The 26,756-nt window shown below is 41.8% G+C and overlaps 1 protein-coding gene across 1 annotated transcript; it reads left to right on the forward strand.

The window, feature by feature from the left end:
• Positions 1 to 421: 421 nt before the first annotated feature.
• NR0B2 (nuclear receptor subfamily 0 group B member 2) lies at positions 422 to 4,277 on the forward strand. The gene is made up of 2 exons (XM_001370432.5): positions 422 to 1,199; positions 2,694 to 4,277. The coding sequence occupies exons 1-2, from the start codon at positions 560 to 562 to the stop codon at positions 2,933 to 2,935; spliced, it is 882 nt and encodes a 293-aa protein (XP_001370469.4). The 5' UTR covers positions 422 to 559; the 3' UTR covers positions 2,936 to 4,277.
• Positions 4,278 to 26,756: the final 22,479 nt, after the last annotated feature.

Raw genomic sequence — 26,756 nt, forward strand, 5'->3', positions numbered from 1 at the left:
AAGTGAGGCACAGGGGCCCAGATAAGCAGCCTCTGGGCTCGAAGATCCTGTGTACCCAGAAGCCAGCGCCCCAGAAACCTCCGGTGCAGGGCCCCAAGGTTAAACAAACAGTGGCTGATAAGGTGACTTCCAGGTTGCGCTGTCCAAGGTTGGCCCGCTTCGGGCTGTTCCCCCCCCCCACCCCCGGGCGGCCCCCGGGGCAGACAAGGGCCGTGTGTATGTGTGCACCGACAGCCGCCGTGTCCGGGTACACCTGGAGCCTTGGTGCCCTGGTACCAGCCGGGTTAATGGCCCTGTTTATCATGCCTGAGTCATCCCGATAAAGCAGGCTGCCCGCTGACCCCAGCTGGCCCTTCCATTGACTAAGGCCCTATCAGCAGTGCCACATGGAGCGCTCTCCTGCCCTCCCCCTCCCCGCCTGCCACTTCCCCAGCCAGCCGTGCCAGGGTCATCTTGTTTTTCAATGAACAGGACTTCCCCGGTAGAGTCAAGGTTGTTGGGGCCTGTTCCCCGCCCGCTCGCTCCGCGGTTATAAATAGAATCAGAAGCCAGTCCGGGGATGGTGCGCCAAGCAGGCAGAGTAGCTGCTCGGGCCTGGAGGGAGGGAGGGAACCGTCTTGGACTGGCAACGGCCGGAGGGAGTCGCCTTTCTTTCTCGCCCAGCTTTCCAGCCCCAGCCATGAGCGTGGGTGGGCCGGCTGCAGGCTCCAGAGCCTGCCAGTGCCAAGGTGGAGAGAGCCAACACGCCATTCTGTATTCCTTGCTGAGCAGATCCCGGGGCCCCTCACCTCCCGCGCACTGCCTCTGTGCCCGGAGCCGCACGGTGTGCCTCCGGGCTCCCCAGCACACCTGCCTCGCAGCGGCAGGTGTGCTGGCCAAAACAGTTGCTTTCCTGCGGAACCTGCCCTCCTTTGGCCTGCTGCCGCCGGGGGACCAGAGGCTACTACTGGCCAACTGCTGGGCCCCCCTCTTCCTCCTAGGACTGGCCCAGGATGCAGTCACCTTTGAGGTGACCGAGATGCCAGCCCCCAGTATGCTCAAGAAGATTCTGCTGGAGGAGAGGAGCCCAGAACCCCAAAGACCCCAGCCCACCCTGGCAGGGGTACATCGACTCCAGTGCTGCCTCCATACCTTCTGGAGTATGGATCTGAGTCCCAAGGAGTATGCCTACCTCAAGGGGGCTATCCTCTTTAACCCTGGTGAGTGTGCGCCCCCTGCCTCTCCCCTATCCCCCACCCTTTCAGCCAATATCCTCAAAACCGGAGCCCCTTCTTGCCTGACCTTCACCCAGCCAAAGCTCCTGTGGGGCAGAAGCCCTGAAGTCTAGAGAGCATAAGATTCCAAAGTGCCAGGAACCCCCCCACAATCCCACACACACACACACACACACAGCCACCCCTCCACCTTGGGAAAGGAAGCCCCTTTGGGAAGAGGGAAGGACAAAGTTGCATCGCTATTGCATCTAGTGTCTCAGACAAGATGATCAGCTCCCCAGGCTGAGAGTTCCTCTTATCAAAGCCCTAGCCTGGCTTTGAGAGTGCAAGTATATATGGTGTTGTGAAAAGAGAACTGGATTTGGAGCCAGAGGACTTGAGTTCGAATGGTCCTTCTGTGACTTATTGGTTGTATGAAATTGGGGAAATCCCTTCAACTCTCTGGGCCTCGATTTGTTCATCTAGAGAATGGAGAGGTTTGATGAGATGTCCTCCAAGGCCCCCTGCTACCCCAGCACTAGCTCCTGTGTCCTATGATGAGGAGTCAGAATGCACACATTCACGGGGCCCTAGATCTTAATAATACAGATTAGACCCACATGGGAAAGCCAGAATTTACAACAGGCCAGTTCCAGTTCCTGGAAAACACAAAGTGCTGGACAGAGCAGAGCATATTAGCTTGACTAGAAGTTCTGAAAAGGGATCTCTAAAGCAATTTTGATGCAGTGAAGAGAGTCCTTAGAACACAGACTGCTGGCCTGGAAGTGACCCATTAGATTGTGAGCTCCTTGAAGGAAGGCACTGGCTTTTGCCTCTTTTTGTATTCCCAATACTTAGCACAGTTTCTGGCACATAGTAGGGGCTTAATAAATCTTTATGGATTGTCCTCAGAACCCAGGATGTCAGAACTAGAAGGAACCTTAGAACACAGAATATCAGACCAACCATAATTCCAGGCAACTGATAATGAAGCAAACATGCTACTCACCTCCAGAGAGAGACAAAGACAGAGGTGATGACTCGGGGTAGACTGAGACATCTGTTTTTGGACATATCCAGCGAAGAAATTTGTTTTGCTGGACTATGTATACTTGTTATAAGGGTTATTTTAAAATGAATAGTAGAGGAGAGGAGAGAAAACAAACTTTCATTTAAAAAAATCATCTTCCCCCCCCCAAAAAAAAAACCCTACCATACAGAGAATTTCAGAACTAGAGGGGACCTTAGAACATAGAATGTCAGAGCTAGGAGGGGCATAACAGATCATCAGTGAATACAAGCATCCCATTTCCCAAATGGAAATGCAGAATTCCAGAGACAAGGGAGAAGTGACTTGGCCAAAGCCACCCAGAGAGCTAATGGTGAAGGCAGAAATAGGAACCAAGACCTCCAGATTCCTAAACCAGCATTTTACCCATCCCACCATGCTGCTTCTCAGAAGAAAGTAAGTTTACCTGGCTCTCCTTCCTTTCACTACAGACACACCTGGCCTCCAGACCGTTTCCTACATTAAAGGCTTGCATCAGGAGGCAGAGCAGGCCCTCCAGGAGGCTTTGGCACTCCATCACCCTGTGGACCGGGGCTGCTTTGCCAGAATCCTACTTGTGACATCCACTCTTAAGTCCATCCCTCCTGCCCTGCTCAGCTCTCTCTTTTTCCATCCAATGTTTGGGGATGCTGACATCACCAGCTTCATTGTGGACAAGTTGTTCTTGACTTAACCTCGAGGAGGGTGCCCCTTCTCACTTCCAAATGCATTCAGGACCCAGAGGCACCTCGCCTCGTTTACAACACTGCAGAGACTCGGTTTTGAGCTTGTCAAAGAACTTGCTCTGAGGACTGTGCCTCTGAGGATAGAATCTGGACTGGCTCAGGACAGGACTCACCCACTGTGCTCAGTCCTGAGCATTCCTCAGATCCAGCCTCTGTACCCCTCTTTAATAGGTGCCAAACCCACGTGGGATGGGGATGCTTATTAGCTCAGCTCCAATGGTGGACTCTCAAAGACTCACAGCTGGAAAGGATCTCTGAAGGCATTTATTATTTGAATAGGAATTCCCTCTGCATCCTACTTCTTGACTCATAATCTTAAAGGCTTCTCAAGATGGCGAATTCAGACCCTCCAATCTACTGGTTTTGAGGGATTGGGAATCAGTCAATAGGAAAATAATGGAGAGAGAGCGGCCTATATTTATTAAATTCTACAAACATTTATTAAGTAGCTGCTGTGTGCCAGATGCTATATTAGGTGCTGATGATACAAAAGCAAAAAGGAAACACATCCCTTGTTTCTTGTGGAATGCCCATGTGCTAAGAGTATTCCACATCTTAGAAATTCCCCTTTTCCTCTCTGCATCCTCTTCCTATACTTTATAATCCAAGGGTTTTTAACTCTTTTTGTGCCATGGATTATTTTGGCAATCTAGTGTAGTCTACGGACCCTTTTGCAGAATAAGAACTTTTTTAAAAAATCACAATTGGAGGAAATGTACAATCTCAATTAGAAGTTAGTAAGCATAAAGATGCAATTTTTTTCTCATTCAAGTTCATGGGTCTCCTGAAGTCTATTTCTCACAAGGAGTTGAAGTTCAAATTAAAGACCCCTGTTCTAAATCTTTCCTGGGATTGACCAGTCAGATGCAAGTCTGTGCAACACTCTCCCAAAATGGGTGAAATTACACTCAAAAATGGCCCCAAGGGGACAAAAATTTGAAACAGCTTACTTTCATCAAGAATTTTCCCATCACCCACTAGGTCTCTAGAAATATGAGTAGCCCAGCACTGACACATAGGCTATTTGGGGTCACCACCTTCCTACTGTCTAGGGGGAGGGTATCTCAGTTTCTTTGAACCATCTCCCTAGTTTTTTCCCACAGGCACCAAAGGAAAAAAGTTATCTATCCATTTTGAGCCTGGAGTGTGGTCAGTGTACCATTCATTCCCTCTCCCACCTGATGACTGTGAATTTGGACTCTTCATAAGCTAAGGCACTCTGAAACTTGTACAGAACTAATTTAAGTTATTGGTTTTTTAATAAAAGATTTTCATATCCTTGGAACTCAATCTTAGGTGTCTCTGTGTGTGTGGGGGGGAAGATATTACACTGTTACTGGTCTTGATCTGCCACCATTAGAGAGAATCTAATAAGAGGAGATCCCCAAAGTTCCCAATCATTGGACAGCAGAGAACTTGTGTTATTAGGTTTAAGAACTCGGTATTGTATTATGGCAGGGATATGGTATAATGGATACAAAACTAGCCTCAGAGTCAGGAATTCAAGTCCTGCCTCTGATATAAATTGACTTCTGCCACCCAGGGCAAGTCACTTAATTACTTGGTGCCTTGGGAAATTCCTTAGTGCTCTAAATAACAGATTTATAATCCCTATTAATAGCATGAATTTAAACATTGGGAATTGCTATATTGATGGAATTCGTGAATTATGAAATCATGAATAATGAAATAATCATGAAAATTAATTAGTTCAATACAAAAAGTCATCAATTTGGATTTTAATACAGAGGCTATTAAAACATCAAATATCTATTCTAGAAAGGATCTTCCAGAAAACACACACTGTTAGAGCTGGAAAGGATCTTTGAACACAGATTATGGGGGCCTGGGAGGGTCCTTACAGGTGATCTAATGGAGCCTTCTTATTTATAGCTGAGGAAAATGAGGCCCACAAAGGAGAGCTACTTTGCTTAAGGTCACCTAATTAGTTAGTGATAGGTCTGGGACTCAGTCCTACATCCCCTGACTTCCAGTCCAGTTTTCTCCACACTCCATCATGCCTTGGTATAACTGGGAGTGGGCAGCACACGTAATAAGTGCTCTGACCAAAATTGAAAGTGCATACTTAGGGGATAGCTAGGTGGTACAGGAACTAGAACACCAGACCTGAAGACAGGAGAACCTGAAAAATGGCCTCAGACACATCCGAGCTGTGTGACGCTGGGCAACAGTGATTGCCTAGCCCTTGCTGCTCTTCTATCTTAGAACTGATACTTAGTATACTTAGTTATTAGTTAGCGTTCTTTTTTTAAGTGCATACTGTGCAATCTTGTAACTTAAAATAAAAAACTGTATCTTTGCCTGTTTCTTTGTATGTCTATTGTATTTGTCTGTATTTTGTGAGCCCGTATTAGACATCTGAGTCTGTAGTATGTGTTTGTATCGGTATGGCCATACGTATGTGTTTGTATGTGTCTATGTCTGGGAAACCGGAGGTCCTCCAGGTAATACTCTCTGCCAAAGTGACTGATAGCGACAGTTTTTGGCCCAAGTTGAGCCATGAAGCTTATGGTGGCCCCTAGAGGTGGGGGAAGGACAATCTCCCAAGGGAATTGGCCCAATGACTATGTGAATAACCTCACAGTGAATGACCTTTCCCAAGAGAATGATTAACAAAGCCCTGACTGAGAAGACCCTAAGTCTTCCTGGCAGTGGGTGGGTCAGAGCATTGCCCTGGCCTGGGTGGATGCATGAAAGGAAAAAAGAGATGCCTACAGAGGAAGACGCAGGCAGACCCAGGGAAGAGCATGTCACAGGTAAGGATGAATGACAGTCCCCTGCAAAATCAGAAGACAGGATGTTCAGAGATCTAAGACTGGACAGCTCCTCCATGCTCCCTCCCACCCTGCTTCCTGAGAAAGAAAGAACTGAGCAAACTATTCCCTAAGTCATCTTCTTGGGTTTTTGGTCCATTGTCAGAACATTTGTCCCCCACAAGCAGGATTAAGACAATTCTCCATGGCCAGTGATGGAGAGAACAGAGAATTGAAAACTGTAGAGAATAACCAGGCATGAATAATTTTTAAATGTAAGATAACTCTCCCTCAAACTATCCTTCCTATCTGTTTGGTTTTCAAAACATAATATGTTTATATTGTGAAGGATGAGGGAAGAGGGTGGCAAGGAAGGAGGGGTAATTGATTCATTTTCCTAATTCTGCTTGGCCCTGAATAATATAAGAATATGAAAATAGGGGCAGATAGGTGGCTCAGTGGAGAGAGAGCCAGACCTATAGATGGAAGGTCTTGAGTTCAATATGACCTGACACTTCTTAGCTGTGTGACCCTGGGCAAGTCACTTAATCCCAACTGCCTAGCCCTTACTACCCTTCTGCCTTGGAAGTGATACTGTATTGATTATAAGACAGAAGGGAAGGTTTTAGGGGGCAGTTGGGTGGCTCAGTGGATTGAGAGCCAGGCCTAGAGACAGGAAGTCCTAAGTTCAAATGTGACCTCAGACACTTCCCAGCTGTGTGACCCTGGGCAAGTCACTTAACCCCCATTGCCTAGCCCTTACCACTCTTCTGCCTTGGAACCAATACACAGTATTGATTACGAAATGGAAGGGAAGGGTTTAAAAAAAAAAAGAAGGGAAGGGTTTAAAAAAAGAAAAGGATATTAATATATTCCCAAAGGAGCTACTGGGCAGAGAAGAGGAAGGGTACCAGGCATAATTGGAAGGCATAGACTGGAGAAGCCAACCTAGAGGTCCACCAGACCTGGGCCACCAGGAGAATTCTTCCCCTGAACCCTCCCTCATCTCCGTAAGAAAGCTGCCTGTGGAGTGAGAATAATGTCAACTAGAACTCCTTTCTAGATCCAGGCCAAGGAGGACTGTGGAGAGAAAGTCCACCCTCAGTGCCTTCTTCTCCTAGATTATCCTCGACTGAACCCTTATACACCCAAGAGCCTTCATCAGGGCCTCAGGCTTCTCGTTTCCAATTTGGGAATGGATTAACACAGTGATATGATGGAACTCACTAGAAAAACTGGGGCTCTATAGGAAGACCTAAGCATCTTCTGCAACAACAAAAAAAAATTGTTAAATCTGTGGGAACCAATCCTGGGTCCCATTGAGAGAGACATAGAGAAGGGGAAGAAAGAAGAAAATAAGGATTTATTAAGTGCCTTCTATATGAAAACCAATATGCTGAATACTTTCTAAATAATGTCTTATTTAATCTTCGCAATAACCTTGGGAAGTAGGTATTATTCTGATTTATATTTTACAGATTAGGAAACTGCATCAAACAGAGGTTAAGTGACTTACCCAAAGTCATACTGGTCTAAGGCCAAACTTGAACTCAAGCTTTCCTAGGAACAGGCCCAATGCTCTATCCAATGTGTCATCTAGTTGCCTGCATAGCATTCAAGATTAAGGAGGTGACAGTTCCATTATACTTTGCACTGGTCAGATGTTATTTAGATTATTTTTTTAAACCCTTACTTTCTGTCTTAGTAAAAACTCTAAGACAAAAGAGTAGTAAGGACTACTTACAAAAGGGGTTAAGTGACTTGCCCAGGGTCACAAGTCTGATGTCAAATTTGAACCCAGAACCTCCCAACTCCAGGCCTAGACCTCTATCCACTGAGCCATCTAGCTACCCTTGTCACTTAGATTTTTGAGCTCAGTGCTGGATGCCATATATTCTTGGAATCCATGATCCATTGTCCTCTGAAGACCCTGGACCTAAACTGTGAGGGGGGTTAAATATTATCAAATGAGAAAATATTTGGAAAAGTACTTAACACAGTGCCTCGTGCATAGTAGGCACTTCGTAAATGTTTGTTCCCTTTCCTTCCCCTCTTTGGCTCATTGCCCTGCCTGAAGTTACTCAACTCAAATATTCAAGTGGATTGGCAATTTTATCAATCTGGCAGTTCCCCTAACAGTACAAACCACAACACATCCATGTTTGCTCAGCTTGTGTTTATGTTCTCCCATAAGTTCTCTGCTAGGATTGTATATTCTCTATCTCCTTCGGTCAAATGCAGAATGAGAAAGACATGACACCACTGTGTGATATTTTTATGTGGATCATCTCTTCATAGTTCAAGGCGTCCTCAATGAAGTTGTCATGTAGGGTGTAAGCACACAGTGGTGTCATGTCTTTCTCATTCTGCATTTGACCGAAGGAGATAGAGAATATACAATCCTAGCAGAGAACTTATGGGAGAACATAAACACAGGCTGAGCAAACATGGATGTGTTGTGGTTTGTACTGTTAGGGGAACTGCCAGATTGATAAAATTGCCAATCCACTTGAATATTTGAGTTGAGTAACTTCAGGCAGGGCAATGAGCCAAAGAGGGGAAGGAAAGGGAACAAACATTTACGAAGTGCCTACTATGCACATCTATTCGTCATAAATATTTTCTCAGTTGCTCTTGGGGCATTCTTAAAGTTCAAGATTCTTTCCACATCTTTGGTGTCTCCTCCTCAAGAAACCTTCCTGACTGATCCCTTGACACCCTCATAATGGCATCTCCTCCAGCACAGATCTCTGTATATACTTGATCCAATCCAGCTGCTTTTCCTACCTGTTCACTTGTTCCATTTCCCCTGTAAGAACATCTTGGACTGTGATGTCAGAGTCTAAAAGTGTGGTAGTCTCACTGTTCTTGATGGTGAAAACAGTTTATTATTATAACATTTAAAGACATTTTCCATGTTTCTTCTATTTGCTGTCCTTTTTCTATTTTCATCCTTAAATGTCCTTGGGATGACTAAAGAACATTTTCCAAAATAAAGCTTAAGTATATATAGCTCATGAGTAGATTTGCCCAAATGTGAGGAATAGGGTCACCAGCTCCCATAGAGACACCCATGGTAGCGATGCATTTGGGTGAAAACAGCCTTTATTTTACCCCATAGAAAAGGCAGAAAATGCAAAGGATTTGAAAGAGTTCATAAAACAGACACATTCCTTTTGAGTATCTTAGATAGATAGATAGATAGATAGATAGATAGATAGATAGATAGATAGATAGATAGATAGATAGATAGATAGATAGATAGATAGGATACTGAAAAGGAATTACAGGAACCCCCAAACAGAGAAACACATAACGCATTCAGGTAAACTCCTCCAAGAAGGCAACCAAACCTTGCAAGTGCTGAATAAGCAATAGCCTTTCCAATCAGACCCTAATTACTGCCACTGCAAAGGTTCATCGGAAGAGACCAATGTGGATACATAAGGAGCTCATGGAACAATTTAGATTTGAATAAGAAATGTACAGGAGACGACTAGGTGACCGTGGATAGAGCATCAGGCCTGGAGTCAGGGGACCTAGGTTCCAATCTGGCCTCAGACCTGTGTGATCCTGGCAAGTCACAACTCCATTGCCTAGCATTTGCCCTTCTATCTTAGAGCTGTTACTAAGGCAGAAAGTAAGAGTTCAAAATTAAATAAACAAATAAATATATAAGAAATGTACAGAAAATTTAATCAATGCAGATAACAGGAGATGAGTACCCAAACACAGCTCAGTTTTGTCAAAATAACATCTGGAATGCCAAAGTTCAAAATGAGATTTTTGTGAAGGGAAGATAATGACAACAAAAGGACATTATTTTTCTCTTGCTATATTGGAAGAAAAAGGATCAAAAAAGGAATAGGATCTTTGGGATAGATGGGGCAATGACAACTTCCAACAAACAGGAGACAGAAGGACTCAACTCTTTTCATTTTATCTGCAAAGGAAAATGACCTTTACACAGAAAAATGACAGAACAAAAATGACTAACAAGGAGCTGATATTCAAGACCCATGATAAGTAAAGGGACAAGAAGAGTACACTTAGCTGCCTTTGATAAATTTAAGTCACCTGGTCCAGATAAATTTCTGTCCTTGGTTCCTGAGAGAACTAGAAAATGTGATTGCTGATTGTGATTGCCACTATTTGAAAAATTATGGAAAACGGGAGAAGAGTCACAAGATTAGAGAAGAACAAGTGTTCCAATTTTACAAAAAGGGAAAAGAACAGAATTGGTGAGCTATAAGCCAATGAGCTTTCCTTCAATTACTGGAAGAATTCTAGGATGGATCATCAAAGATACTGTTGCTAAAGAAAAAGAAAGGGAAACATGGCTTCAAAGAACCAGTATGGCTTCATTAACAACAGGTCATGCCAGACTAACCCAATTGTCCTTTTGACAGGGTAGAGTGCCAGGCATAGAGCCAAGAAGAACTTGAGTTCAAATCTGGCCTCAGATACTGATTAACTGTTTGATACTGGTCAAGTCACTTAACCCTGTTGGCCTCAGTTTCCTCATCTGTCAAATGAGTTGGAGAAGGAAATAGCAACCCATTCTAGTATCTTAACTTTTACCTTCTGGCTTAGTATCAATTCTATAAGATTGGCAAAGGCTAGGCAAGTCATCAGGGGATTAGGTGACTTGCCCAGAGTCACAAAGCTAGGTAGTATCTGAAGTCAAATTTTAACTCAGATCCTCCCAATTCAAGGTCTGGCACTCTTTTCACTGTGCTACCAAGCTAAACTTCAGTATCTTTGCCAAGAAAACCTCAAATGGGGTCACAAAGAGTTAGATGCAACTGAAATGACTGAACAACAATAATAACAAAAATTAACCAGTAGATGATGGCATTGTTGTAGATATAATATATATACTGTGTGTTTGTGTATGTGTGTATATAAGCTTTTATCTTCTGTCTTAGAATCAATACTGTGTATTTATTCCAAGGTAGAAAAATGGTAAGGGCTAGGCAATGAGAGGTAAGTGATTTGCATAGGGTTACACAGCTAGGAAGTAACTGAGGCAAGATTTGAACTCAGGATCTCCCATCAAGCCTGGTTCTCAATCCATTAAGCCACTTAGCTGTCCCTACTTAATTTATATTTTAGCAAAGTTTTTAATAAAGTGTCTTGAATGCAGACTAAAACATACTATATTTCATTTTCTTCCTTTTTTTTTACTTGAGAACTCTTACACAAAACGACTACTATGGGAAAATGTTTTACATGATTGAACATGTAAAAATCTATATCAGATTGCTTACCATCTCAGAGAGAAGGGAAGGAAGGGAGGCAAGGAGGAAAGGAGGATCCGAAGAAGGGAGAGAATTTGGAAGTCAAAACTTTTTTAAAAAATGAATATTTTAAAAATTATTTTACATGAAATAGGGGGGGAAATAAGATAAAGTATCTTGTGCTCTTCTTGATGAGAAGATGGAGAGATATGGATTATCAGAAACATTCCTAATTTACTGGATGGATGGGTAGAGTCAAAGAATAGTTATTAATGATTCATTGTCAACATAGCAAGGGCGAAGTCTCTCAGTAATCTGTTTGGTCCTGTGGGTTGTTTAATATATCTTTTTAAGCCCTTACCTTCCATCTTAGAATCAATACTATACATTGGTTCCAAGGCAGAAGAATAGTGAAAGCTAGGTAATGGGAGGTAAGTGACTTGCCCAGGGTCCCACAGCTGGGAAGTGTCTGAGGTCAAATTTGAGCCTCCTGATAAAAGAATGTCTACCCTTTGATCCAGCCATAGCACTTCTGGGTCTGTACCCCAAAGCGATAATGGACAAAAAGACTTGTACAAAAATATTCATAGCTGCGCTCTTTGTGGTGGCCAAAAATTGGAAAACGAGGGGATGCCCTTCAATTGGGGAATGGCTGAACAAATTGTGGTATATGTTGGTGATGGAATATTATTGTGCAAAAAGGAATAATAAAGTGGAGGAATTCCATGGAGACTGGAACAATCTCCAGGAAGTGATGCAGAGCGAGAGGAGCAAAACCAGGAGAACATTGTACACAGAGACTAATACACTGTGGTATAATCGAACATAATGGACTCCATTAGTGGCGGTGTAATGTCCCTGAACAATCTTCAGGGATCTAGGAGAAAAAACACTATCCATAAGCAGAGGACAAACTGTGGGAGTAGAAACACCAAGGAAAAGCAACTGCCTGACTACAGCGGTTGAGGGGACATGACAGAGGAGAGACTCTAAACGAACACTCTAATGCAAATATTAACAACATGGCAATGGGTTCGAATCAAGAACACATGTGATACCCAGTGGAATCACACGTCGGCTACGGGGGGTGGGGGGAGGAAAAGAAAATGATCTTTGTCTTTAATGAATAATGCATGGAAATGATCAAATAAAATACTATAAAATTAAAAAAAAAATTGAGCCTCCTGTCTCTAGGCCTGGCTCTCAACCCACTGAGCCATTTTAACATTTTTTTCTCAATCACTTAGAAAAAGGCATAAATGATATACTCATTAAATTTGCAGACAACAAAATTAAGAGAGGTGAGTAACCCAGAGGAAAGATCTTGAGAGGCTAGAATATGAATGAATGAATGGATGAATGGATGAATGAATAGAATAAATAGAAAATAAAATGAAATTCAATAGAGGAAAATGTAAATTCTTTCACTTAGACACATAGCAGGACTTCCAACCAAATCTGAGGTGCTTTGTCCAAGGAGGGACATGGGATTCCTATTGCTGAAAGAATTTGGAAGCAACCCTACATACCTGTGTAAGGGGTGAAGTCTGGGACAGAGTTTTTTATGGAAAGAAATAATGTGTAGTTCCAGAAGCTTTTTGAGAGAGAATCATAGCAAAAGAAAGGTGGTGAAAGCTGGAGATATACAGGGGAAGCTAGGTATCCAGTTTGCCCCTTAAGATACTTTAGAGACTTTCTTTTGGGTGAGATCAGGCCCTCACTCTTGGTTTGAGCTGAGATCTCATCCTTCTTCCACCTAAAGAGCTCATTCTTCATTGTTTATTCTTTGATCTAATCTCCTCTGTATGACATCTCTGATTTCTTTACTGCTTGAATAAATTGGCTTATGTGCTATTTCTTACTATGATGGTTCTTGTGATTACCATCTGTTGGGAAGGAGCTAAGCTAGTGGAGGGCTTCACCCCTTCATCAGAGCAACCAAGGAAAGTTTTTGACTAGGATCTATTGTACTCCTAAATGAGAAATATGTGTTAGAAGCAGAGAGCTCTTTTAATATGACACCACTGTCATATTAAAAAAAGAGGGCAGCTGGGTGGCTCAGTGGATTGAGAGTCAGGCTTAGAGACAGGAGGTCCTAGGTTCAAATCTAACCTCAGACACTTCCTAGTTATGAAACTGGAAAAAAGAATGCCCAACTTCAGGATGCTCCTGGAGCCTGCTAGCCCATCTCCACCCAACTAGACTGCTGATAATACAGATATCATAACCTGTCCTGGGTCAAATTCCAGAGATATACATCCATGCTGCCTGAGCCGTCTCTGTCCATTTAGACAACCCATGTGGACATATATATCTTATGTAAGCATATATGTATCTCAAAGGTAAAAAAATAAATCAGTATCTCAAATATAAGATGTATGAGGCAATGCTAACAGAAGCTGATCTGGAAAAGAAAAAAAAAGCTTGAGAAGGATTAGTGGATGGCAAACTCAATATATTGCGGTAGGGGAAAAATGCCAAGGCAATCTTGGGCTAAATTAAGAGGGGCATTGCTTCCAGGAATGGAGAATTAGTACAGTAATCCCACTATACTTGATCCTTCTCCAAACTCATCTGGGTTCAGTTCTGGACACCATAGTTTAAGAAGGATATTGACAAATGTTCATTCTTCTGCAGTATTTAGAGGAAGCAACGAGGAGGGTAACAGAACTGGGTATCTTGAACCTGGATAAGAGAAGACTTAGTGAGAACATAATAGCCGTCTTCAAGTATGAGATAGTGGAAAAGTCAAGGACTCCCACATGGAAGTGGGATTAGACTTATTCTGATTAGACCCAAAGAACATAAAGAGAAATAAAGGGTAGAAGTGGAAAGTGGCAACTGTAGGGCTGATATAAAATGGTCTGCCATTTTACTAAAAGTATTTTCTCAATTCATTTTTTGGTTTCGTTCTACAGTTTTCCTTAAATAAACCATCTCATCTAAAAAGAGACAATTTCACCTCCTCTTGGTCTTTTCTTACTCGTTTTCCTTTTCTTACTTATTGCCCTAGCTAGAATTTCAAGCACTGTATCAAATAATAGTGAATATATTAGGCAATCTTGTTTTGCCTCTGGTGTTATTGAGAAACCTTATAGTATTTCTCCATTACAAATGCCAATTCTTGGTTTCATTTAGATTTTCTTAAGAATACTGTGTGAATTTTTTTTAAAACCCTTACCTTCCATCTTGGAATCAATACTGTGTATTGGTTCCAAGGCAGAAGAGTGGTAATGGCTAGGCAATGGGGGTGAAGTGACTTGCCCAGGGTCACACAGCTACAAAGTGTCTGAGGCCAGATTTGAACCTAGAGCTTCCCATCTCTAGACCTGACTCTCAATCCACTGAGCTACCCAGCTGCCCCCACTGTGTGAATTTATTATAAATTGTGCTCCCTTATTCCATTTGAAACCCCACTTTGAGCAGTAACAGCCCCACCCTTTGACTACTTGGCATCCTGACCTATGGAAGGGACTGTTGGGAAGTCCCCATCCAAATGGGGGCATGTCTGGAAGTGAGGACTCAGATCTATATAATCTGTACAATCAAAGAGTCCCAGGAAGAGTGGCAAAAGAGACTGCTCTTTCTCACTGGACACTCATAGCTCACTCTCCCTTTTTAACTTTTTAATTAAACCCTTACCTTCTGTTTTAGAATCAGTACTACTGTATATGGGTTCTAAGGCAAAAGAGCAGTAAGAGCTAGACAATAGGGGTTAAGTGACTTGCCTAGGGTCACACAACTAGTCTGAATTCAGATTTGAACCAAGAACCTCCCATCTCTAGGCCTGGCTCTCAATCCACGGAAGCCATCTGGCTGCCCCTCCCTTTTTAACTTTTGGCATGCACTGGTTTATTTCACAGCCACTTGGGATGAGCCAAGGTAACTTGGTGAACAGCTAGGAATTAGGGCAGCCATGTGATATCTCTCTCTCTCTCTCTCTCTCTCTCTCTCTCTCTCTCTCTCTCTCTCTCTCACCCCTTTATTGAGAATTACAAATTAACATACAGCCTCCAGAGAATTTTAATCATAACAATATTAGGGAGAGATTTTTCTTAGTTCTGTGCTTTTTAATGTTTTGATATAATTGTATTTTGCCAAACATTTTCTGCCTTTACTTAATATTACCATGGGATTTTCATTATTTTTGTCATTGATGTTATCATCATTCTGGGCCCTGATCTCCAGCCTCCCTCAGGAAGTAAAAAAATGCCATTCCATTCAATGCCAAATTCCTCCCTTCCAGGAAAGAAAAGAAAGGCCATTCCATCATTTGACCTAGTCTCTTGCCTTGGGAGGAGAGTAACACCATATTCCTTCAGTCCCAACAGTCATCTCTCCTGAACTGCTTAAGGACATGACAGAACTACATTCCGAGGTCGAACTCCTTTGGATAATGAAAACTTACCTGAATTCACTCCTTAGTGATTAACAAACTCTAACCTAATCAAACCCCACCTCCAATCCTAGTGATTCCGAACCTCTTGCTGTTATCATTCAAACCCTATTCTGTCCCACGCTGCCCAATCCCTTATTCCCATTCCTCTTCTAGATGCCACAATAATATAACCCACTCCTTCACTGTGCCCTCAGGAATGTTTGTTCCATACATAACAAACATGTTTGCATTAAACTCTTTTTTTTCCCTTCCATCTTTTTTTCTTTCCACTCTTTCTATCATCTGGCTCTCACTGAGACTTGGTACCCTCCTAATGACACAGGGTCCTTGGCCTCCCTTTCTAGTACTGTCTGTACTTTTACTCATTTTCCCCAATTTGCTGGTCAAAATGAGCACTCTAATTCCTTTTCTCTCAATTCTCACCTCTCTTGCAATCTGGCTTCTGACTTCATCACTCAATTAAAACCACTTTTTCCAAAGTTATTAATGATCTCTTAATTGCCAAATAAAATGGCTTTTTCTTACTCCTTATCTTTCTTGACTTCTCCACAGTCTTTAGCAATGTCAATAACCCTCTTTTCCCTGATACTCTCTTCTCTATGGATTTTCATGACACTCTCCTCATTTTCTTCTCACCTGTCTGACAGTTTATTCATCTCTTTGCCTATATCCCCATCCAGGTCAAGCCTGGTAACCTTGAGTGTTCCACAAGGTACTGTCTTATACCCTCTTTTCTTCCTCCAAAAGATTTATCTTGATGATTTCATCAACTTTCATGAGTTCAATTATTATCTCTATGCTAATGCTTCTCAAATCCACATATCCAGCCCTAACTTTGACATTATCTACTGGTTGCTCATCTTCAACTGCCCATTGGACAGAACTGAATGTCCCTAAGCATCTTAAATTCCACACACATCCAAAAGTAAACTCATCATCTTTTCCCTCGAACCCTCTCTTCCTCCTAAATCCCCTATTACTATTGAGGATGCCACTATCTTCCCAGTTACCTAGGCTTTCAATCTAGCTATCACTCTCAATTCCTCACTATCTCTAACCTCTTATATATCCAATTTGTTGCCAAGGCCTATTGATTTATGCCTTCATAATATCTCTCACGTATGTCCCCTTTTGTCTTCTGACATTGCCACCACTCAGACATGTGCCACCCCATCATCCCCTCCTGCCGGGAATTTTGCAATAGCCTCTTGGGTTCTCCCTGCCAAAAAGTCTTTCTTCATGACAGTCTATCCTCCAGTCAGTTGTCAAAATGAACTTCCTAAAACACTGGCCCACGTATAGTACTCCTCCCCCCACTTGGAAAGTTCTAGTGTTTCTTCATCACATTCAAGGTCAAACACTAATTCTCCATTTGGGTTTTAAAGCCCTCCATCTCCTGGCCCCACCCACCACCATGGCCGCCTTACTGGTGTTCTTATATCTTATAGTTCATCATATGCTTTATTAGCCAGTGATGGCCTCTGCCATTCCTCAAACAAAACATTCTATCTCCTAATTCCATACATTTTTGGTGACTGTCCGCCATGGCTAGAATATTCTCCCTCATATGTACCTCCTGGCTTCTCTAGCTAAAATCTCACCATCTACCTGAAGACTTTCCAGATCCCCTTTAATTCAATGCATTTTCTCTGCTGATTATTTCCAATTTATGCTTTATACAACTTGTTTGTATGTATTAGGCTTTAAGCTAATTAAGAGTAGGGACTGTCTTTTGCCTTTCTTTGAATCCCTAGCAGTTAGCACAGTGTTTAGCATATAGTAGAGGCTTATTATGTGTTTATTGACTTGATTGATGAACTATTCTTTCAATTCTGACATAAATCTAACCCACTAACAATGAATAATTTTTTCAAATGCATTACTATAGAGATAGGAAATTCTATGTTCAAACCTGCCCTAGACTTCCTAACTGTGACCCTAAGCAAGTCACTTAATCCCCATTGCCTAGTTCTTATTGCTCTTCCACCTTGGAACCAATTTACAGTATTGATTCTAAGATGGAAGAGAAGGGTTTTTAGAGGGGGAATACATTGCTGTAGTATCTTTCCTAACATTTATTTAACACCTTAATATCAATATTCATTAGAGATATTAGTCCATAAATGAAAATATGAAACACACACATATATATATATTATAATTTTCATTCTCTGACTTGTCTCTTCCTGTTTGAGGTTAAGAGTTTGGTGGGGTGCTTTCTCTACTATCTTATACTGTTGGGGAATCTCTTCTAATTTATCCTCCCCACTGTACTGCCATCTTCTGGTCTGAACTGATCTTTCCTCTGTTGGTTCACTGAAATTCAGCTGCTCTGAGGCCTTTCCTCTTTTAGATCATAATGCTAGCATCTTTTTTAGCTCTTTGATATTTGAAATACACAATAATAGTCACTCTGTTAACCAAAAAAGTCTTCAGGCACTAAGGCTGCCTTTCTTTTTCTTTTCTTTTTTTGAAAAATCCATACCTTCCATCTGCAGATGTGAATCTTGAAACTACTCAGACTCTACTTTAGAAGATTTGATTAAGCTATTTCCCATTTTTAACAATGGAGGTACTTGATCAGGAATGTATTGAGAAGTTTTAAAATTACTCCACCCTACTCAGACAGTGCCTTAGGGGAAGATAAAGTTGCAAACTCCTGATTGAACAATGAAAAGTCCCTAACTCATAATTATAGTAAAGCTAGAACCTTAAGCTAGGTCTATTTTTAGATCTAATACAAAAGGGTGCTAAGTACCTATAAAGGTTAAATTAGTACCTAAAAGGTCAAGCAACTTACAAAAGGCAAGCTTAACAAAAGAGGTGTGAAGTAGTCCGAGGATTTAATCTAACCAAAGAAGGTGAGAACCAAAGAAGATGAGAACTAAGAATGGGCAGTTCTGGGAAAAAGCGTCTACTGTGATTGATAGATGTGAAAATTTAGGGGTGACATAAGAGAAAATTTCTTTAAAAGGAAGAGGTAAAAGGTAATTTGGTTGGTTGGAGTTCGGAGTTGAAGTGAGGGAGATTTTGAATGGAGTTCTAGATTGAATTCAGTTTGAAGAAGATTTCAGTTCGGAGGGAAAGAACCCAGCTTGGAGATGATCTTGTGGTGAGTGATAAAGACTGATTCTCTCTCCCTTAGGCTCAGGCCTAGGCCATTTTGGTCTAGGCCCTTTTCTACTGCTTGGCTATTCTCTCTCTCTCTCTCTCTCTCTCTCTCTCTCTCTCTCTCTCTCTCTCTCTCTCTCTCTCTCTCTCTCTCTCTCCCCTTCCCGTAATTCCTTCATTTATATTAATTAAAACCTCCATAAATCCCCAGCTGAGTTGGGTATTTTTCATATTTGGGAATTTCCCATGGCGACCACTTATTTAGATTTTAAGTCAAAACACTAAAATTATTTTTCCAATTTGGCCAAAAGCTTTACAGTGTTTGGCCTTTACAGTTTTTAAACCTTTACACAGAAGAGCAGTAAAGGTTAGGCAATTGGGGTTCAAGTGACTTCTCCAGGGTCACACAGCTAACAAGTGTCTGAGGCTAGATTTGAACCTAGGACCTCCCATCTGTAAGTCTGGCTCCCCATCCATCGAGCCACTAAGTTTGTCTTTCTAACTGCCTTTCTTCTCCTTCAGACACTACTCTTTGAATTTAGTCTACTCTTTGAATTAGTGAAGGAAAATCCTTTCAATTCCCCACAATTCCCCTTGACCAATCCAAGGGAATCATCCTTGGGGAATTTATTCAGCAAGAATAGAAGGCAAGGGTATCTAGCAGCTTTTGTTCCACCCACCTACAAGTCCCAAACATGTGGCTCTTCCTGAAATTGAATGAGCCCTTCTTATTTACAGGCTATTTCTCTACATTGCATTCCTTCCTTTCTCAAATCTACTTAATACCTCTTCTGTCCTCTTGGAGTCTTCTCTGACTAATCTTACAAAGTTTTCTTTATTCCTCTACCTTCCCAATTTATACTCCATTACCTCAACACTGATGAGTATAGCTCTAATCACCTTGAGTGTATGTAATTGTATCTATTTCTTGATTGTCTCAGGTTTTTGCCTTTCAGATTAGGGCTGAGCTGTTTCCTCTTGGGCTGAATCCCCACAGGGCCCAGGATGCTGTGGATAAAAGGGTGATACAGTAGTGCCTACCACCCATTTGGCTTCTAGGAACAAACCAGAGACTACATCATTTTACATCAGTCTCTTCCAGATTGATGGGAGAGAAGACAGGCTTGAGTCATAGCCAGAGTTAAGTGCTCTCTAGTCAGCTCATATACTATTTATATGGCCTGATTCTACTTCCTCAATGGCTTCATTGCCTTCAGTTCCAAGCTAGGGCACTGATTCACCAGTGACTCCAGGCAGGGGAGAAGAAAGATTTTTAGGATATTGCAAATGAGTCAGGTTCGTCTGGGGTTTGGGGAGAACAAACATCCTGACTTCTATTCATCATCATCATCATCACCCTCATCACCACCTCCAAAAGCATTTTGCAAAGCAAAGAATTTCACAGGTAGAAGCTAATTGGGACCCTCAAATCCAGACTGTCCACCAGAAGTGAAAAGTTGGTAGAATCCAAATCTGTGCTCCCACCCCTAGTTTGGCAGATGTTAACACTGAAGTCCACACAAGGGTAAGTACATTGTCCATGTTCACATTGAAGTGCCTGGTGAATCGATCCCAAGGATGAAACGACAACCAACAATGTAACACACAGGAGGGAGTTTATTGAACAAACTGCAGTTTGGGCTCAGCACTTCGAAAATGGCTCCAGCACTGATTCTGGGGCTTGCAGGTCTTTTATACTGGAGTGGTAGGGGGAGTGCACAGGAATTCCTGGGGTGTGGGGACTGAACAGGAATTTGACAGGAACTCCTGGGGCTGGGGTCGTTATCAGTTCCTAGCACATTCCAGGGTGTGCTAACTGGTTCTTCATTAACTTGCCTGCAGGGGGTCTAGGGACTGGGGGGGGGGGGTGTCAGGGAAGGGAGAAAATAGGTTCCAGGGCTGGTCCTTCAATATAAATTTCAGTCATGCCTGGTTTGGTTTGTTAGGAAGAACCCAGACTATCTTTGAGCCCAAAGTGTCACAAATTTTCCCAGTCAGCCCTGGCGGGGTACTATTGAGGGAGGGGGCCAAGAATGTTGTGGGAAAGCCTTAAGATAAAACCCTGGATCTGGACAGGTTGTCCTGGTCAAGAATGGCAGACTCCAAAGGTTAGCTTAAAAAGAAAAGAGATTTATTCATGTGAATGTGAGTCAAATGGAATGGCTGAGGGTGGCAGAGTGGGTGGAATGCTACCTCCCAGAGGAGATGGAGTTTGGAATATTTATACCATGTAGACAACTGGGTCTCGGCGACTAGAGATGGGATGATGATAGTGTGTTACTGGGTCTCTGGAACCCAAGATGGGTCATGTGGTCATGTCCTACGCCTCAAAGTCAAAAGGGGGTGAACCGCTCAGTTTAGGGGATAATCAGATAGTTGGGATATAAAATAGTTGCTTATCAGAAGCCACAAACTGGGAGGTGCCTATCTGTGCTCATCAAGAATGCTCAGTCAGAATGCAAAGAAAAATGAGTTCTTTATGTACTCTCTGACGTAGGACATTTTCTGGGGCTTGGGGGGTGTCTAGGGGAAGCCTGTACCCCACATTAAGAGGAAATAAGTTTAAGAATTTCACTTTTTGAGGCTGAAGGAATCACAGGGGAGGCAGCTCTGACTGCTGCAGAAGGGTCTACCAGATCGCACAAATACACTGTAATAGAAGGAGTAAAATAGCTTTGGGTCCCGGGGCCAGCTTTGCCAGCTCCACCCAATCCTCTGCAACCTTGATCCCTGGTTGATTGGCATGGCAATCACTGCCATTATGGGGTTTGAAATGAATCTAAGCCTCCCTCCACTCCATTCCTCTGCAGACTCCGAAGTGAAGCCCTTAGAGTGGTCTGAAAGGTGCCCAAAGTAGTCACCCAAAGGTTTGAGAAATTAGGGTCCATAACTGATTGTTTAAAAAAGTTTGGACTGAGAGCCCCTAGGAAGAAAAAGCATTAATCTTTAGACTCAGATTTTAAACTTTAAAATACCAAGTGATTGCTCTAGCTCAGTGACTTGGGTGCTGCTTTGGGGGTACATACATCTAAAGATAGAGTCTGGGACTCTAAGATGAAGAATTGGCAGACCCCTTCCTATCAGAGCTGGGCTTCTTAACCTTTTTTCTGCCATGGACCACCATCCTTTGGCAAAATCCATGCACCTCTATTCAGAATAACGTTTTCAAATGTAAAATAAACTACACAATGACAAAACAAACAAAAACAGTTATATTGAAATATATATTTCCCTCAGCCAAGTTCATGGAAGCTCCTCCTCACCATAAATCTGTCTGTGGACTTCTTGTAGGGGAAAGAGTTCATAGATCCCAGGCACAAACCTTTGTCCGAAAAAGAACACATGACCTAGTTAAAAAAGAACCAGCAGATGACAGCAGAAATTATTCTGTGCTGATACTCAGTAAAGAACAGCACATTGCCCAAATTCAGGAAGACTTAAAAGTGAAAGAAAGGAGCCTGGGAAATCCTTCTGGGCAAAGATCTGGCTTTATCTTGAACAGAAAAAGCACAGAGGCCAGAGATCTGCAGACTCTCCAGTTTGAAGCTTGAGACCCTGCCAATTATAAAACACACACTCCTTTATAGTTTCACATGTGTAGCTAACCCTACTTCTTTCCAAGAATCCCCAGCCCTCAAAGACCATTTCAGGCCTTTCAGGTCTCCGTGACCTCTTACATGAATTTATTTGACATAAGATACATTATAAAGTAGATTCACACACTTAGGATTAACAGAGTAACTCATTTACACTCAATATGGTAACACACTTAAAATTAATATAATAACATACACACTTAAACTTGTGACTCAGGTTCTATATTGGGACTACATTCTTTTTTTTTTTAAGAATATTTTTCCATGTTTACATGATTCATTTTCTTTCCCTCCCCTCTTCTCTCCCTGCTTCCAGAGCCAACGAGCAATTCCACTGGTAGTACAAATGTCGTCGCTTGATACTAGTTCCATATTATTCATTTTTTGCTATAGAGCGATTTTTTAAAAGCCTAAACCCCAAATCATATGCTCATATATACGTGTGTGGGACCACATTCTTAATCTGGTTATATACAGAGACTTTTGCCTGGGACTACATTCTTATTACAAATCACAGAATTACATCATAGTTTTAGAATTATAATTTGATCACACTCCAAGAACTGATTAAGCTATTGATTATTGATTTTCTGATTACTGTTCCGCCCTTCAAACCCTTCTCAGATTATTGAGGATTGGGTTAATCATAGACTAAGCATAGCATAGGTTTCTATAGCAGGTATTCCTTTATGAGTGACACAAAACCAGAGGGGGCATTTGAGACTCTCAAGAATGAAAATATTCGGGGGCAGCTGGGTAGCTCAGTGGATTGAGATTCAGACCTAGAGATGGGAGGTCCTGGGTTCAAATCTGACCTCAAGACACTTCCCAGCTGTGTGACCCTGGGCAAGTCACTTAACCCCCATTGCTTAGCCCTTACCACTCTTCTGCCTTGGAACCAATACACAGTATTGATTCCAAGATGGAAGGTAAGGGTTTAAATTTTAAAAAAGAATGGAAATGTTCCAGTCAAGGGTCCTTGTAAGTGATTTGAATTGTAGAGAGAGCCTCTTGGTTTTCTTTTTTGAAATTTTCAAATTAGAAATGACAACTTGAATGTTTCCAATATCAGTGGTGGGAATGACAGGATGAAGGCCATCAGAAGGAGCATTGTAGACTGCACACAGTGGATTTCTTGTGGATCATCTGGAGAGTTGCCAGGTAAAAAAACTAAGGTATAGGAGATGCTGGACAAGGAGACAAGGCAGGTGGTGGTGAGAGTTGTGATGGTGGAGTTGTCTCAGCGGTTGGCTGGACAGGATCTAGAGTTGGTCTTGGTCGAAAGCATCTGCAAAGGAGAGCTCAAGTCTTTGAACATTCGGCGCAGCACATGAAATAAGAATTTAGGATAAGTGGACCAAAGAGAATTATGAGGACAATGATAAGAAACCAGCTAATTAAAGTAACAAAGATACCTGTCCCTGAGAGAGCCAATTAAATGCAGAGGCAACCCAAGAGAATGGATCCCACCAGAGATAGGTGAAAACTTTTATCACCACTGCTATTTGGTGGCCCTTGAATAGGACACCTTGCAGAGTGTGAACATCAGCAATAATTTCACCTGAACAGCTGATGTAGAAGCAACAAGCTTGATTAATAACCACCCCAGTTCTACTTTGTGCTGCAGTAATAAGGTCAAGGACTAGATGGTTCTGGAAAACAACTTGTGCCAAAGAGCTTGTCTCAATTTGCAGGTTTCTGATAGCACTGTAGCATGTGAAAGACCTTGAAAGGTAAATTAGGCTAAGCTTTGGAGTTCAACAAGGTCTCTGACAAAGGTCATAAGGAAATGTGAACATACTGCTGGAATAATAGAGGGTATAAACTTCCCAAAGGAGGACGAGTTAGCCACCCGATTGTCTGCTTCATATTCTCTCCTAACCCTCCTATGCCAGTATGACCCAAGATTTTGAATAATTTGTTTGCCCAGGGTGGTTAAAAACAAAGACAAGTGGTATCAAGTACCCAATTCTCCAGATACCATACTAGTTTGCAGGCAAAGTACTGCAGATCAAGAGATAACAGCCCCCATGGTTGGCTAAGGTCATGATGCTGTCAAGCCATCGAATGTCTTCTGACTATAAATAAGAGGCACATAAGTTAGCACAAAGCCACTATGCTCCCACAGTTTAACCTTGGCACATAAAAAAGGCTGACCACTGGTAATTTGGGGTCAATAAAGCATGTGATCACAGTTGTCAGGGGTCCCAATAAAGATATCATTTGAATCTCTAGGGCTTGCCATTAAACAAAGTAGAAACGGAGGTAATAGTAATTGTACTAGAATAGGTGGGATTCTGGCTTTCCTCATCTTTTCTGAGCCAATAGATTAGTTAAGGAGAAAGTCAATGTTCTTGGGCTTAGAAAAATCTAGGTTGGGTCCAAAATAATTTTATCTTTTATGACACAATGTACAAAAAAAGGGGAGCAAATAAAGAGGTGAAATTTTTAGGTATTTTCTGCTTAAAGTTCAAAGAAGGGATATGCTCATTAAAGTTAAAAGAAGAGGCAACACAAAGGTCTGAGTGGAGGCGATATATTTGATGGCATACCCAGCATTCATACTGCCTAATTGAACTTGCCTCTCTAAGTGGCAGGCCTATGATACTATGGGTTCTGCTAATTAAACTTTGGTCTCTTCATTTCTGGGTGTGGTCATAGTGGTCATAGGTGTCATGGCTTCCTTGTTCTTTCACATGGGAGCCATTCTGATCTTCCAAAAGTCTAGCTGGCTTGGGCCCAAGCAGTAAACCCAGATGCATGGGGAACATATCCATCCATATAAGCTTTGATGTTGAACACTAACAGCAAGACTTGTAAAACAGGAGAGAGTGTAGTTTGATTCAAAGGATATAAATAAACAGTTTTCAGATGAAGAAATCAAAGCTATCAATAATCATATAAAAATGTTCTAAATCACTCTTGATTAGAGAAGTGCAAATTAAAACAACTCTGAGATATCACTTCACACCTATCAGACTCATTATGACAGTAAAGGAAAATGACAAATGTCGGAGGGGATGTGGCAAAATGGAGACACTAATGCTTTGCTGGTGGAGCTATGAACTGATCCAACCATCCTAGAGGCAATTTGGAATGATGCCCAAAGGGCTATAAAATAATGCATATACTCTTTGATCCAGTAATAATACCATTACTAGTTTCAATAATAATAATAATACCATTACTAGGTCTGGATCCCAGAGAGATTTTTTTTAAATGGAACTTGTACAAAAATATTCATAGCTGCTCTTTTTGTGATGGCAAAAAAATGGAAATTGAGGATACATCCATCATTTGGGGAATGGCTGAACAAATTGTGGTATACGATGAGGATGGAATACTATTATGCAATAAGAAATGATGAACAGGATGATTTCAGAAAGAGTTGGAAAGACCTACATGAACTAATGCAGAGTGAAATAAGCAGAACCAAGGAAAACATTGTACACAATAACAGCAATATTGTTGCAATACAATGATCCAGAACAATTGTGAGGGATTTATGACAAAGAACACCATCCACCTCCAGAGAAAGAACTGTTGGAGTCAGAATTCAGATGAAAGCATGTGATTTATAGGTATTAAATTTGTTAATAACAAATTTTCATATAAGTTTTCCAAATTCATATGATCCATATTGTTTCTCTCCCTTCTTCCCTCCTTGCTCCTGGACCTGACAAGCAATTCAATCTGGGTTATACATGTATTATCATGAAAAAATATAAAAAACATGCAATTTTTCAATAGTTTATTTGGGTTTTTATTTTAGGGTTTAGGTTTTATAAGATTATTCACTTACAAAAATGAACAATATGGAAATTTGTTTTGCATGGTAATACATGTACAACCCAGATCAAATTGCCTGCCAGCATCTGGAGGGGGAAGGGAAGGAAGTAACAGAGATAAGTTCAATCATGTAACTTAGGAAAGCTTATGTGGAAATTTGTTATTACATGTAATTTGTAAAAAATAAAAATGTTTTTTAAAAGGAATAGGGGGTCTGCAACTTGTTTGCCCAATTCAAGGCTGATATGTGTGTAGCTGGTGCTTGCTTGTGGATTGAGTTTGATAGGGTTTGGTGTGTGTATGACACTATCCCAAGGTGCATTCTACTCCTCATACCACCAATTAAGTGAAAGGTCAAAACCATAGCCTTTCTCAACAACAATTAAACTTGACTCTTCCATGTGGTTCTTGGGGCACTCCCGGCATCATTGATGCCAGGAAAAATGAGGCTAACCAATAAGGAAGATCACAGGGAAGCAAAGAGCTTTGCACACTAGAGTATCCCAAAAGAGAAAATCTGTTGCTATTGCTACTATCCCTACTATAGACCCACAGGGCCAAGGATTCCCTAAACATTTTCCTCCATCTAAAATTTTACCTGTCTCATTTTTGCATCTGGATCATTGACAGGTAGGGCCTGATCCATAACAAATGGCGCAAAGTTGTGAGCAATCATCACCTTCTGGATTCCCATGATGGGGCCTGGTTCTGGGAAAACAGGTATAATAAAGAGAGTAGGCAACAAACACAAATCCTAGAATGGCAGGGATACAGAAAGGAGCCCACTGCCCTGATGTAGTGGCACAGTAGGTAGAATTTGATACAATACTCTTCCTTCAAAAAAACATAGCTTGGTCTAG

Source organism: Monodelphis domestica, chromosome 4 (assembly GCF_027887165.1).
Source record: "Monodelphis domestica isolate mMonDom1 chromosome 4, mMonDom1.pri, whole genome shotgun sequence".
NCBI lineage: Eukaryota > Metazoa > Chordata > Mammalia > Didelphimorphia > Didelphidae > Monodelphis > Monodelphis domestica.

Coding starts and splice junctions, on each gene's coding strand:
- NR0B2 (XM_001370432.5), top strand. CDS start 560: ATGGTGCGCCAAGCAGGCAGAGTAGCTGCTCGGGCCTGGAGGGAGGGA. Junction 1,200..2,693: donor GGCTATCCTCTTTAACCCTG/GTGAGTGTGCGC, acceptor CTTTCACTACAG/ACACACCTGGCCTCCAGACC.